The sequence below is a fragment of the Opisthorchis viverrini genome, assembly GCF_000715545.1.
Source record: "Opisthorchis viverrini unplaced genomic scaffold opera_v5_203, whole genome shotgun sequence".
Lineage (NCBI taxonomy): Eukaryota > Metazoa > Platyhelminthes > Trematoda > Opisthorchiida > Opisthorchiidae > Opisthorchis > Opisthorchis viverrini.
Window position 1 is genome coordinate 455,905 of NW_008751859.1, and position 14,867 is coordinate 470,771.

General features: G+C 45.6%; 2 protein-coding genes across 2 annotated transcripts in view; one reads left to right on the forward strand and one right to left on the reverse strand.

The window, feature by feature from the left end:
• T265_08132 (hypothetical protein) overlaps positions 1-14,867 on the forward strand; it is a gene marked incomplete at both ends in the record, with an annotated part of 63,465 nt that overhangs the window by 23,097 nt on the left and 25,501 nt on the right. Inside the window, 5 exons of the mRNA XM_009173845.1 lie at positions 1,348-1,809; positions 1,896-2,129; positions 9,546-9,592; positions 9,636-9,803; positions 10,259-10,365. Of these exons, the coding sequence (XP_009172109.1) occupies positions 1,348-1,809; positions 1,896-2,129; positions 9,546-9,592; positions 9,636-9,803; positions 10,259-10,365 (1,018 nt within the window). The remainder of the gene's footprint in view (positions 1-1,347; positions 1,810-1,895; positions 2,130-9,545; positions 9,593-9,635; positions 9,804-10,258; positions 10,366-14,867) is intronic.
• The window catches only part of T265_08131 (hypothetical protein), a gene marked incomplete at both ends in the record, with an annotated part of 12,541 nt that continues 9,409 nt past the window's right edge, over positions 11,736-14,867 (reverse strand). The window contains one exon of the mRNA XM_009173844.1: positions 11,736-11,941. Within this exon, the coding sequence (XP_009172108.1) occupies positions 11,736-11,941 (206 nt within the window). The remainder of the gene's footprint in view (positions 11,942-14,867) is intronic.

Here is a 14,867-nt window from a genome sequence, read left to right on the forward strand (position 1 = left end):
TTCGGATGTCATGAAAGCTATGCACTGGAAGGATGTTACCGTTGAGCGATCGTTATTAATATTATTCTCTGTCTGCCAACTTATTCTTGATACTTTCAAAAATGCTAACCCACCAATTATTGATTTTGAAGATGAACTGATGAGGGACCTCAGTGGGCCCAAATAGTCCAACATGGTGAGGACAGGGAAATCCGTGTTTCAAAAAAAACGGACGCCATTGCGGAATCATGTGTACGTTCTTGTGTTCAAGGAAGAATGCGCATGGAAGATGCTATCACTGTGACGGAGAGTCTAGCGGGTTATGCTATACCATGGGACATTCGGACATTTGGATTGTTCATAGGGCCATCCTTATTGACGATCTGCTTAGTATTTCGTACTTACAACGAAGGCACCTTTGTAGTACTGTGAGATCGGCTTGTCATGATCCGTAAGAGTTCTAATCCTGGCTGAATGTGCAATTAAAAAATGAGTCATTTATGAACCCGTGAGATACAGAAACACGTGGACTCATTTTCCTTTCGGCTCAGTCGCCTCGGTGTGTTCAGACGTGGTCCCAGTTGGTTCGTTCTGTCAATTGCGGACCAATTCGCAACAGACGAGATCAACTTGCCATCATTTATGATTTTTTAGACAAGTGGATGTAGCACTCACTAATGCTCACTGTTTGAGGAATACCGATTAAGACTCCTTTTGATCAATGCAATAATTAGTGAACAGATGTAAAAGTAATAAAAATGACCACCTGGTTTTTTGCACCCATACACCTATATTCAAATTGACCTTGTCGATTTCAACGAAACAGTCTTATGGCGAACAACCAATCAGGATGAAATCCACATGTACCGTTCCAGCTTTTCTCATTTGAATAGAAATCTGTTTCAGTTTACGCTTGTTCCGGACTAAGTTGGCTGAATGTTGGTGTCTCGGACATGAATGATAGATCATTAAGCAAGATTCTGTACCAGAATAGTATGCTTGTCATGATTTTACGGTAGACGACACGGGGATACTTGCGTTTTCCCCAGGGCTAACCAATAATAGTAGCAATTTTTCAAGACCGAGTAGGGGTTTGTAGTGTCCACGCGTCCAGACACGTGGTTAACATCCAAGAGGCCTCAACTGTTGGATGCTTCCATTTATCTTCCGAAAAGTATCCAGTCGTTCACGCCGAAAAAAGGTACTAGATTTTACCCATACTGGGTTCTCATAATTAAGTTTCTACCAAATAGTACAAAATTATGGCTATGGATTGGGAAGTTTTCCGTTCGTTGTACGTAACCCCGTTAAGGGAGCATAATTTCTTACTCCCGCTGTGACCAATAAACCGGTTCGTTTTGCCCTTAGGGACGCTTGGAATATCCCGGAATCAGCTTCCGTGTGGATCACGTATTGATCAATGTAACGGAGGAAGATTGCAAGCCAAGACCCATCTGGCGTGACCTTCACGGTCGTCCACTACCTTCGCCCACGGCTCTACCCCGTCGTCCAGGTCAAGACAAGCCCTCTGTCTCCAACACATCAGTTTCTCGAGGCAGTTATGCGGACGAGAATCCGTTTTGTGCGGAAAATATAGATGTAACGAACTATTTGAATCTGCACTCATACACCCCACACGATGACTTTTGTCTGGCCTACGTTTTCACATACCGTGACTTTTCCGGTGGAACTCTGGGACTTGCCTGGGTGGCCGAACCGAACGGATCGGGCGGAGTTTGTGAAAAACATCGCTTGATGCGTGAAGGTAGTCACAATGTGTTCAAAAGTTTAAACACCGGAGTCGTGACATTACTCAACTATGGTTCTCAGGTGAGTTCCTTATTCTGGCCTGGTTTCTGAATCCGTTTCTTAGGCAAACAATCAGTGTCTACATCTACATTTTCATTCGATTGCAGGTCGCCCTAAAAGTTTCCCAACTCACATTCGCCCATGAGATGGGCCACAATTTCGGCGCGAAGCATGACGATGATCACAAGGACGAACCATTTGGTTGCTTACCCTCGGTGGATGATCCTCGTGGGAATTACATCATGTTCGCCAGCGCCACCAGCGGCGACAAAGATAATAATAATAAATTCTCCCTGTGCTCGTTGGATTCTATCGCCCGCCTTCTAGGTCGCGTTTTATCGGTAAGTACCCACCGGCCAATTTCAACAAAAACCCGGAAAGGAGGAGCGTTTTGAACGTTTTGCAAGGAGTCTTTATATTTCTGGGATACAGATAGCAAGGCATTCTAAAACTACAGAGATAAACACATCTATTCACTACGCTGGAGCGAGAAGCATTTAGTGGGATTGACCAGCTACCATTCGCCCAACACACGGTAATAGAAAAGTACAGTCCAGCTAGGGGTGATAGGTTGGTCGCAACCAAGATCGCTTACCTGCAAGATTATCAATCATTGCGCAACGGGAATCACGTGGAATCCGTTGGGGCAGGGACGAAGGTCTCACGGCACTCAAACTAACCGTAAGTCACCGTTTCGCATCACCACGTCCGGTCCTGTCCGCCGCAAACCCTTCGCCAACACGAGTTTAGAGTTTGCTGCTAAGGACGAAGCCTTCTTTGATAGACGGTGGTCGACAATACGTACTGGACGCCTTGAACACTGTCCTGACAAGTTTTATCTGCTGCGTGAGTGATTCCGATTCAGTACCCAGTTCTAATCTGCAGGTAATTTCCTATGGACATATTGCAGTCAGCTAACGCTACATATGCATTGGTGATTAAATAGTCACTGTCCTTCGCATCAAAGAATTTGAATAAAAGGAATACCTGATTCGAGCTGACACCCAATTTTTGAGCCGGGTTCAACATAATCTCTTGGTTCAGGTGAACGGTTTGGGGCCAGGTAGCTGACGATTGGCTGGCAGGACTAAGAAGTGTGGACGTATAGGGTAAAGAACAGTGGGGGTGAACAAAATAAGGAAAGTGACTAAACCGGACCAATTGAGCAGAAAGTATGGAGGGGCTATCCTGCCTGATCAAGGTGATTAGATTTGTGTCTTCAGGCCCTATAGTCTAAATGACGCCGTTTGCCATGATGATACTGCTAATTGGCGCCTGTTTTGCTGTTTCGTCCACCAGAGAAATGTTACTATTATTGAATTTTTCCTCTGATGGTGTAGTATCCGCGTACACATCTCCGATCTGTACAGCCGGTTTATTTCTCTGGCTAGTTGCCTAGCTCGTAACCATGACAACCGCTCCAAATTCTCCCCGCTTGTTCCGTCAAACTCTTGTGATACTGTGTCGACTGGAGAAAGTGTGTCAACACCTGCAAATGTTTAGATGCACTGATTTCAGTTTTTTTTGCATCTCGTTAAGGACGGAACACAAGACTGAGGGGGATCTTTCGATCTGCTATTTGCTGGAGCGAGATGACCAGTCATTGTCTATGCTTCTTGAGCCACATCGTCCTCCTTTCGCCATAAACGAACTGCTCTTTTCTTTTCTTGTGTCACGGGACTACTCTAGTGTGCCCATGCTATCGCAGCACATGATGAGGCCACACGTGGTGTGTACCTATGATCGCATCACCAGGACTGTCTAATGATTTACCTCGTGAACCTGACGGGAATGTTTGGAGAAACAGCTAAACTAAAGCTTGTTACTCGTAACAGCACATGGTTGAACTTGCGCTGACTCCGTCGTATGACGACTTGATCAATTGACTGGTTGTTCATCTGATCTCCGTTTATACTTTGTCAATTCGTTGGGGCTTTCCTCGCTCAGTTATTGTGCCTACTAACTGTCCTGGGGGTCCAGAGAGTGATGTACAAACGATCGAGTACTCCGCGGTTAACCCAAAGTTTCAAATTAGAACTCCGTCTCGATGAATAGCTGGGCAACGTGTTCATCATTACGGTTGATGCACTAACCGTTTAAGATTGTGACCGAACCGTGACTCGTACGTCTTTCGTGCACCTTGGTCGGTAAAGTGCTGAAAGGCAAACAACCCCTTTTTGTGCTTTCGAGCCCTCCTTTTCTTCCCATCAAGACATCGTAAAGCATTGTTCACGAGGAAATCCATCAGCAGCTGCCACTATGCGACATTTTTTCGCGGTTTCGTGGGTATCGTAGTCTGTAATACTAGTCGGCTTAAGGAATCTGGTCTGGTTTGGTTAATCGTCATTTTTTCTGGGCGTTTTGTGCAGCTTATAAATCCGTTTCAGGTCATCTTTATTGGTGTGAACAAACATCCTCTGTTATCAGGTGTCTGCGTAACTGACTCACCGCTTCTTGCTTGCTTGGTTAAACTTCTCTGTACCCTTACCCTATCACTGTGCGTGCAACATGCAAGGTCTTCCTTTGTTTTGGCTACTCAAGATTTTAGGGGGGAATGGACAATTGTGGTCAGCTGTTTGCTTTCGTGAAGTGATTTGTTACGCCTAGTTAGATTTTTTATCCTAGCCAGTCCAACGGTTGACGGTGTTGAAAGGGCACGTAGTCGACACTGTGTATGCCCACCTAAATAGCCTCAATGAGGTCAAATGGGTCCTTGTAGCCAAAAGTCCCCCACTGCACCCTTCTGTCAATGAGTAACGTTAAAATGGTGCCGCGTTCTGTTAGTACGCCTACTCATCTAATGACCCATCCAGTTTTTCCTAATCATCATCAGAGACAGGAACATCTGTGTCGATAATGGTGATTCACTACCGTGCAGCCACAAAGTTCATTTAACTATATTTAGAGCCTTAAGTTGAAGAAAAGATACAAGAGTAAATGCGGAGGCGAGTTGGTGCTAGCCTACCGAAAGTAGTCTGATGTACATTAACCACCAGGCATTCACTCAAACAAGGTGGAAAGCAATGGCGGCACGAGTGCCACCAATATCTCCAGCTAAGCAGGGCAGATGCCATAGGGAACCCATCTCAGAAGACGGATTGGACCGTCAACACGTAAAGTCTGTATCTTCCAAGTCACCTTGTTCACCTCGCAGTTTGCACCATCCATACGGAGACTCGAAGAATAAACTTCGTCTTGGTATACGACGTTTTGACGTGTGTAGCACATGACCGAGCCATCGTAACAGTTGATTTTGAATGTTTTCCGCGACTGAAGTATGTACTACGCAATCAAATAACCGTTTTCTGATTACCCCGTTACTAATTCGTCGGAGCCGTCTGATACCAGCAATACTTCTGAGACGTCAGTAATTAAAAACCTGAAGACGCTTCAGATCATGTGTCCGTGGAGACCGTGTCTCACAGCCGCACAACAATACACCTCTTGCTATAGCCTAGTACACAACCCTTGAGGGTTGCTGTCATCACAAGTGACGCAAATAGGCAAACCTGACCGGGCCTTCTAGGTTGCGCAGCAATTTCATCAGACACATTTCCATCAGAGCGAATACAATACAACTGCCAAGGTATGTAGAATCGTCCAACATACCCAGTACTCTTCCTTGAATTGCAAGGGGCGTGTTCAGAAACTGTGCTGTTCTGGAGTATGAATTTGCACTGCGAAGCGCATGCTGAAAGATGGTGCGATGGTCAATTTGTTCAACAGCGCATGGCCTTCTTCCTCGACTTTAATGATGATGTATTTTTTTTACTCTAGATCGTCGAAGATTCTCACTAGCAACGATTTGAATACCGGGATTTTCGAAGACCCTTCACAGTACGCGGCATTATTCAATCGATGATGAATTTGAGCGGAAATGGAGAGAATGATTATCTTTTATAAGACACCGTTTTTTGTAGGGAATTTTTTAGAAAGATGCCCATCCACTCCGGCGGAAGCACGCGAATACAGAAACTGAATGAGGTTCACGTACTTCTAGGGTCTTCCGTTGAGCAAGCACAATTAGGAGCACTGACCGACCGACAAAATCTGACACACTTTTGGTTGTAGGTTGCCTATGCATACAACTTTGTTCTAACACTTGATAGAGTGTGAAGATGTAGTCGATCCAATCTCTCTCCGTTTGGCAGTGAAGGTTTCGCATACCATCGTAAGAAGACGAAGAATCAGGGGTGCCAGAAACCTTGTTATAATAGGAGACAAACTGACACCTCGGTGATCACTACATTCACAACGAGTACCCTCCTTGAATTCACTTGTCTGGGACGGTCTCATTCGCCCAGATATACCCAAATATGCTAGACGAACGCGGACTGAGGAATTCACCACAACCCTTGAACGGAGTAGGTGGCTGCCCGTTGGAACTGGGAGCACAGTGACCCATCCGTCGTACCAGAGCGACAAATGAGTCATGCTGACAACCCAAGACTGTCAAGTTCACGACGGACCCCTTTTTTGAAGACGAGTACCATTACCGACTCATCGCACTCGTCCCGGACGTTTTCCTTTGTTCTAAATGACCAGCCAATCGGTGGCTAAGAACCTCACCCTTTCGAAATTTCAGGTGGAAAGCTCTGTGGATCATGAGCTCGGTGGCGCTTGAGTGAATATATGCAGTCATAAACCTATGAGGTCGTAGAGCACTCTAGGTTCAATGTCCAGGTTTCTGCTGCGGTTGGAGGATCCGAATGAGTAGCGGCAGGTGGTCACGAGGATTTATATTCTAATTACTCGACTTAGTAGTTAGGGTGATGACGTCAGTTTTGGTGGTTTCGCTCACAGGCGGTCCTCCGGGGCCGGTGTCTCAAATAAACCGAAATAATCTTCTGGCGTTCCAGGCATTCTCCGCCTTTCCCATTTCCCTAGCCTTCGGCTAAACTGCTGCCCATTTATATCCTGCGGTGGACAGCTCCTCCCAACTCCAATCAGGATTAGCTACGATAACTCTCGTTACGAGCTCAGTAAAGGTCAACTTTTGGACTATTATCCGTTTTCCGCCCCCTCCCTCTACTGGTTATTTAAACTTTACTACTCTCATGCCATCATGATCCTTTTCCCCACCCCCTTCTCTTTTTAGGACGATTCGAATTGCTTCCTAAAATCCGACGGGCCATTCTGTGGTAATCAGTTGACTGAAGAAGGAGAGCAGTGCGATTGTGGTTTTACAAAATCTAGTTGCCGAGATCAGTGCTGTCATCCGAAAGAGTCCACCTCTCCCTGCAAGCTACGCGATACCGTATGGGTTAACGATTCCTCTCTGCAGGTAATGTTATCAAAGTTTGACTTGTGTTTTGTACTTTTCAACCATCTATGCTCTTTTGTTTGGTCATAAACTAGTATGCTAAAATAACGGCGCCGTCTTGGTTCAATTATCTGTCCAACTGTTGCGAGCTTGCCGTTTTGGTGAGAAAACACAGTTGTGCCAACTGTATTGAACGCATCAGTGGCTTGGAAACCCAAATCTAAAGGGCTTTCCGCTGCGCATTGAGAGCTGATGCAAAGTGAACGTCAGAGGATGGTGAGTTTTTGAATCCATACCATTGATGATGATGATGATGACGCCGGACCAATTTCACCAGCCAATTTCTGCGACTAGTATCATGCTACTTGGGTGGAGTGAATGCTGCCCGGTCCAGCCATGTACGGTTGAGGGTTCAGCAACCGCGTCGCACCCAGTAGCTCTAATTGCCATCCCTATCACCATACTTGTATCGCCCACACTTCACGCGCGACTACTTGACATCTAATTGTTATTCTGAGCCAATCACAATAACCCTAGAAGATGGATAGAGGTAAAAATAACGGATTTCTATGGGATTTCCTAGCTATGAAATGGCTACTGCAGATATTACACGATTTTGCTACCACAAGAAGGCCGGAAACCCAATTCTGTACCTAAATATGCGTCAGAGCCTACACATTTGGGGGCATAACACTTCCGAACGACGTGTGTTATAGGGCAAAATGCCTTGTTCGAAATCTGATTAACATAATCCGAGGATCGTCTCAAATTCAAAGCGCTAGATACACCATAATTATCAGACCAGTTGAGCTTACCTTCACACTGCTCAGACGACACGAACCAGACTTCTGGTGCCACTTCCCTTACAGCTTGATGCGGCGGTCATCAGTCCTTACGCGATACTTGTCTATGTCCATTCACTACTTGCTGATTTCAATGGATGATGTCTCGAAAGCTAATGGATCCGGGGTACTTACAGATAACGGAGGCCAGATGGTGGTTAGAGCAGAGCGCGAATTGACTGACCGGAAAATCCGTAGTTCGAACCGACCTCTGCCTCTCGACTTCCCCTGTCTAGGCTTGGGCAACCTGGCAGTATCCCAGCCCTCGTTCTTCCTTCGAATGGCATGGCAGCTAGGCACCGGAAGGGTGCTACAGCTGAACAAACTTATCATGGCGCAGAGGTTTGTTCACTTCGGTAACCCAATTCACCGGCACTGGAGGCTGTCCGTGGGCAGTGTCCTAACAAACTCAGCCTCCTAAGGCTCCAGGTTGGACGTTCCAACAAGTGTTGCAGTTTGTTCCCCAACTTGTTCGTGGTCTCACCCCGAATTTCGTTGTCTTGCGGTCAAGCTTTTCAACCATAGACTTTGGTTGAGGATTCTGATGGTTTCCCTCTCTGAATTCGGGAACCCTGATAGTATCTCGGTTGACACAACTAATCGTTCAGTTGTAGCACCCTTTCGGCTCCTAGCCGCCATGCCACCCGAAGGATGCATGAGGGCTGGGTTACTGCAAGGTTGCCCAAGCCTAGACATACAACCATAAGGTGTACGGTGATTAAGGGATGGCTGGCCTCCGAACACACCTTGTCTTGCTTGTGCTTGGTGCCGTTGGTGACAATGAGGATATTTTCTACCGTTCCGTGATGTAAATCCATTCATGTACAGGTGAGCAGGCGATAAAGCGGTATTTCAATCTTAAATTTGTGGCTACCTGAACCTAAGAAGGAAGTTGACACCTAATTAGCAACTATTTTTAGGGTGTGGTTCTAGAAGCCCTATGCAATTACCTCGTTACCTTCCATTCCTTTACTTTTAAAGTTGTTTTGGAGACAACATAAGTAGTGTCCGTTGAGTAGTTGAAAGAGCACTCAGTCAATATTATTGACTGGTCCGCAATTTTCAGGTTATGCCAATCAGTTCATATACCTCGCATTGAGTCCCATTTCGTATCAGCCTGTCCTGGGTGGGACTAAATTATGCACAGTGCAAGCGTTGATCAGCGACATAGGTTGTCCGAGATTTCCGCCAAAGTTGTTTTTATGGTGTGAAAGTGTTAGTGATCAGTGCGCAAATTTTCAAGATTTCGATAGCGAATGGCCATGTTTTGGCTTCATAGATGCCCTTTGTCACCATGTTTCATTTCGGTTCTTGGATTGTACGTTGACGCTTGTTACTGACATGGCGGACTTTGTCCCATGCCAACTTTACGCAAAATGAAGCTCGTTTCTTTGCATGGGCATACGGCCTTCTAGTACCTGTTACCCATTTGTCGGACTACAATCTACGAGTGTTTTGGGAGGTAGGTATATGCCTGGAAGTTAGTGTGACTTTTGGGGTCTGTTTCTTTCCAGAAGTCCTTTCGAGCAATTTCTGGCCTTCTAGATCTCACCATCCTTATCGATCTCTACGTAATTCACTTGCACGGGGTATATTGTCTGCCTAAAATCTAAATGGCGATGGTTTCAAATAATTCCTCAGCACGTTTTCAGTGGTATTCCTCTTACAGACTTCTCTTTCTGCCGTGGTTTCACAACCGGTAGGTTTATTACACCGTCCTCTTTTCATTTCCGCAACCCCAGGTCCAATGTTCCCCTACGGCTGGCGAGTGTTGCACTCACAACTGTCAGTTTCGTGGGACGTCACATCTTTGCCGTGGAGCTGATGAGTGCTATCGGTCGGCATACTGTAATGGAGTTGAAGCGAAGTGCCCCACTTCTGAACATCTGCCTGATGGCACACCTTGCCAGGTGAGTATGCTGGGACGCGTTTTTTGTGGTCACCTGTTCGATTTCTGAACAGAGGAATCAAGCCTAGTGACAACTCCACCATTGCTCGTAAACCTAATTGGTTCGTGTCTGTTTCACCCGAAAAGCACTTCCATCGTTTTTGCATGCCATCATGCAAACGGAATATCCAGCTGTGTTAATTAGCGACGCCTGCACACGCTGTGCGTGTGAATTTTGACTCATTCTTGTGTACTGTAGTGTTTGTGTAAGAGAACAGAAGCTAAAACTACACAGCACTTTCGTTGTCCTAGGTTGTTGAGACGTTGGGAAGTTGAAGAACGGTCGTTTCGAAGAACCTGAACTGATGCGGAACTGAATGCTACTCATATGACCAGAATTAAGAGTGCTCCGTTTGCGGTACTTCTCGCTGGTTTATTTCCAAACCACGAGCTTTCTTCATCCACTGCACTTCTTAGTGTTAGTGACACCGAGTTTGGACGGATGTGCTCCTCATCTCTGCGAGTTCATACTGCAAAGTTCTCAGTTTTGCGTCTCGGTCTCTTACGGGAACAAAACTGTGGTTGTGAGTGTACTGACCCGTCCACATTTTGGGGTGAATCCATCTAACTCTCGACTTGCTTTATCGCTATCAAGCTGAGTTCAATTCAAACTTCTGTCGTTCCGTGAAACCGAAATCATCATCCGCATATCGGTTGCAACGGTCGAAGATCGTCCTACTAAATGCCAGTCGTTGAGTATTTGTTTTTTCCATTAACACATCAGTTTATCCTGGGCCTGAAAGAAAACCTTTTGCTCTACATTCATCTGTCGAAACAGAATTTTATAGTTTCCGTGTAACAATGACCTCTGTTTGTATATTAGCGTGCCTATTTTGGCTTATTCGTTCTAGACTTCCGGGTAGTTTTGTTCAAATAATCGTATATTGGTACCACGCCATCTTGTTTGCAGGAAGCCCTCTAATGAAAGGCAATAATGTGCAGTTTGACGCTTAGACATTGACCTTGAAGGAGCGACTGACACTTTCTTCTGTGGTTGAACTGTCATTTAGTTGGGTAAGGTGACGCGGAGCACCTGATCAACATTATTTACAGCTCAGAGTAAGGTAGTCCTCTTCTGGTTGCACCTTTCCGAATGAATGCTATTTCGGTTCCTCACTAGTGGGTTACAGTTGTCTCGTTTTCACTCATCAGTCCGTAAAATGGAGCTGAGAAGAGTTATTGGCGATCGACAGCTCCGTAACACTTGAGGGATATGAAGTATTCGTCAGCCTACCGGAGCTATGGCTAGTCATTCGCTGATGTTCAGTTGACCTGATTCTCAAAGCTGAGTGAGTGAATCCCAAGTTAAAGTGCGAGAATTAAGAAGCGGACAAATTATGGCTGGTAATGAACGAAATTGCAAAAAGTCGACAGTGTGCATGCAATCCGCCCTCCAGAAATGGATCCATGAGATCTTCCCTATGCTTAATTGGAGACTTTACAAGCGGTGGTCGCTAACTTATATCGACTGTGTTCGGTTTCTCTCAGACTATATGGTTTTTGAGAGTAAAGACACTTCTAATGTTTGTTTTAGGGTACCGCCTGGTTCTTCTCTGTCTTTAGTATTCCTATTACGGGAATAAGTTGGCGTGGTTTACGGTGGTGACATGTTGCTCTTTGTGCTGGTTGTCTGCGATGATGCTGATGACTTTGCGGCCACTTCTGCCCGTGGTTTCGCTGAAACTCATCATCATCATCCACAGCATGGCATCAGTGTTCGATACCGATGCTTCGCTGAAACTAGTAGGGGCAGCTTCACTTGCTATTGATAACGCTGAATTGTTGGCCAAATTACTTTCAGCGACCAATCTGTTTTGACCAGATAAGTACTTTCGACAGGAGTGTGCACAAAGCGAAGACTGGCCTGTCTCATTATCCGCACCAAAGTGAATCGTCAGTGTCGAACAGCATCATTTGAGGAGCTGGTATCCGTCTGATCGTGGATGAATGCCCGCTCAGTGGGACTGTGGTCACTTGTCGGACCCCGTGTATTGGTGTTCCCGATTTTCATCACAATTCTTGAGTCAATTTTTACAAATGCGTACATCATACTGGCTGCTAAGGTTTTGCAGCGCCACAAACAAATCGTCGGAGAAAAAGCTAAAAGAACAAAGTTGGATAAGTGATTCAAGGAGATAAGTAGCTTGGATTACTCGTGATACGCTGCTGTTTCACTCATATAGACAATATCAGCCTGGATACGACGTGAATGTCTGGGAAATACGAACTTGTTTTTAGCCTACGATGACAGCTCGCTAGCTTGCGGTGCCCTGACCACAATAACCGAAATCTGGTAACCTCTGATGTCGTTGTCAGAAATTGACAAAGATCTGTGATAAGGCGAGAACTGCTCAGATTTGCTTGGTAGGTACTACTAGAGTAGACCAGAGTGAGCCTTCATCTAATCCGTAACCGGTTCGCCATTTCCGATAGTTTGTCGCCGGACACGGAACGCTGTTTCCTTATATCCAAATACAAAGTAGAAACGACCCAAGAATTACAAGTTACAACTTGTTTTCGAGGCACACAATTGAAGTTACCCTCCCTGCTAATGGGAACTTTGAGACGGGCCACCTCAGGTGGGTCCCACTGGCGAGCGTGACCCAGTCATTTGTACGATGGCTCTCGTGTATCCGAACCACCTGTCTTTTATCACCACTACTGAATAATAGAAAACAATCCGTCCGAAATTTTCATGTCCATGACCAACAATAAATTTCACTCGATTGGCCGCCTACCCATTCTGAACTGGCTAGTTGTGGTAGTCATCTTAATCCAAATCATCATCATAATCACCAAAATCACTGTTTTTCAGCAACCTCATGAGTAGTGTGTTACGTCTATACACTGTTGTCACTTTTTATGCTCGAAACTGTCAGTTCACCGGAGCAAGTATGCGTCATTACCGATATCCGTCTATCCCACACGTGGTGCGTAAATTCACAGGCAGTTCTTCATTGTTTACTGTCGATTAATTTGCACCGCAGCGGTTTTATGAACAGCATGGGCGACACTCATAATGTTGATTATTTCGCATCCAGGTAGCACATCCTGACTCTGTCCCGTGCTTTATTTCGAACCATCTACCGTATTTATAGTCTGTTAGGCGGTGCACTGAGAAAACTGGTTAAAGTTACTTCGTGTTATCCATCAATCGTCGTCTCTCTCATCCTGTTCACCCGTCAGGATCATACACGCGTATGTAAACAAGGCCAGTGCATCGGTTCGATTTGCGAACGCATTCCCGGCTGGCACGAGTGTTCTCTCGTGCGCAACAAAAATGTCACGCCTGAGATGATGTGCTTTGTGTCCTGTCGGGAAAACCGAACTGGGGCACCTTGTATAAGCACGTTCCAGCTAGAACAGGTTAGTCACCTTATCGGAAGGTCGCATATCTGCCTTTTTGTTTCTTGTGGGGTTTTGTCTTTTGTGTCGCAACCAATGTCTTGATCGTGGACACGGTGTCTCTGCATTCAGTTGTCTATGTTTCTATCTCATGTTCATTGTTTATCTTCTAAGACATGTTCATGGTGACTCATCACTGCCTTGCGCATTCTCGGACCCATCCGTCCATCGAACTTCTGGTCGGGTTGCGCAACTTGTACGTTTTGTCAGTGAACTACATGGATCATGCCAGAATGCGTTCCTTCTCTCTCTCCTAAAAAGGTTGTTTATCCATAGGTATTTTACTTGTGACCTTTTGGTCCAACAAATAGGAATAGTGATAAGAACCTAACGGATACCGCGGTGATTTCCTAACAATTTTTCATGAGTAAACAGTTCGAATGGACCATGAAAGTTATAATTTAGATGTCCCTGAATAAGGGCACGGTAAGGAGCACGTCTTTCTGCCTCTCCTTGAGAAGTTTCTTGAACGTGACTAACTGACAGCGTCAGAAAAGGGTCGATAGTCGCTCTGGTAAGTAAAGTCAGAACACACTACGGCACTAATGGATTGTAGTATTCCGTGTCCAACCGTAGGATTACGCAAAAACTCACTGCTTTTTCCCGCCGAATTTTCGTCTTCACACGCAACCTGCGTACTTTCGGGGCCGAACCGTGATCAGGTAATCAGGTCGGTAGTACCCGAGGGAGTATAGACCCCACATTTTAAACACCTTCAAATCTTATTCTTTTCTTCTTTTCTCTGCACTCCTGCGGTGGCCATTTTCTATCAGATGCGCTTCCTACCACACTTTATTGGTCGTTCATGATGTTATCGTTAAAAAATTGCTCAGCAGTAGCAACCTAGCTGCCATGCCACGAGAGCTGAGATACTGCCAGGTTGCCAAAGCCTAGACAGGGGAAGTCGAGAGGCAGAGTTAGGGTTCGAACCACGGACATTCCGGTCAGTCAACTCGCGCTCTAACCACTTGGGCTGTAGCTTCCTGTTCCTCTATTTAAGATGGCTTTTTCCCATAAAAAAGTTGAAAAGGCAGGTTTTGTTACAGGTTGTTTCGTTGGTTCTCGTATATTCGGTTCTGTCTCTTTGTGACTCTCCTTGTGACAAGTGTGAGCCATGGTAACTCAGGTAGGGCCACAAGAGCATTTCTCACCAGTGAGGATATCTCGAGGAGATATCAGACTCATCTCCCGCTCTGCCCTACGCTCTCTCTGATTATTGGACCCATTTGAGATTTAATTGACAAGTGCGAAAGACGGGGTGTTTTAACCAGACCAACTTTGATACAGCTCAGGTTTCATATATACTAGAAGCGAGTGAATCCCGAAAGAAGATATGCTCGTGGTTTTCGGCATTTCTCTCACTTTCATCAGTCCAGATTGCCAAACGGAGAGGATTTATAATACGGGCTACGTGGGTGTATGGCAGTGAAGCATCAGTGCCAGTGATGATGCTGCTGTCTTTGCTAATGATGATGATGTTGATGATGACGACGATGATGAGTGGGTGTGTAGTGCGTCGGTTCCTGAAGAGACACGGATATTTTCTCATTGTTTTCTGAACACATGGGGACGGACATCAGTATAGCCAATATGGTTTTACTGAACACCCTAAGTCTGGTAG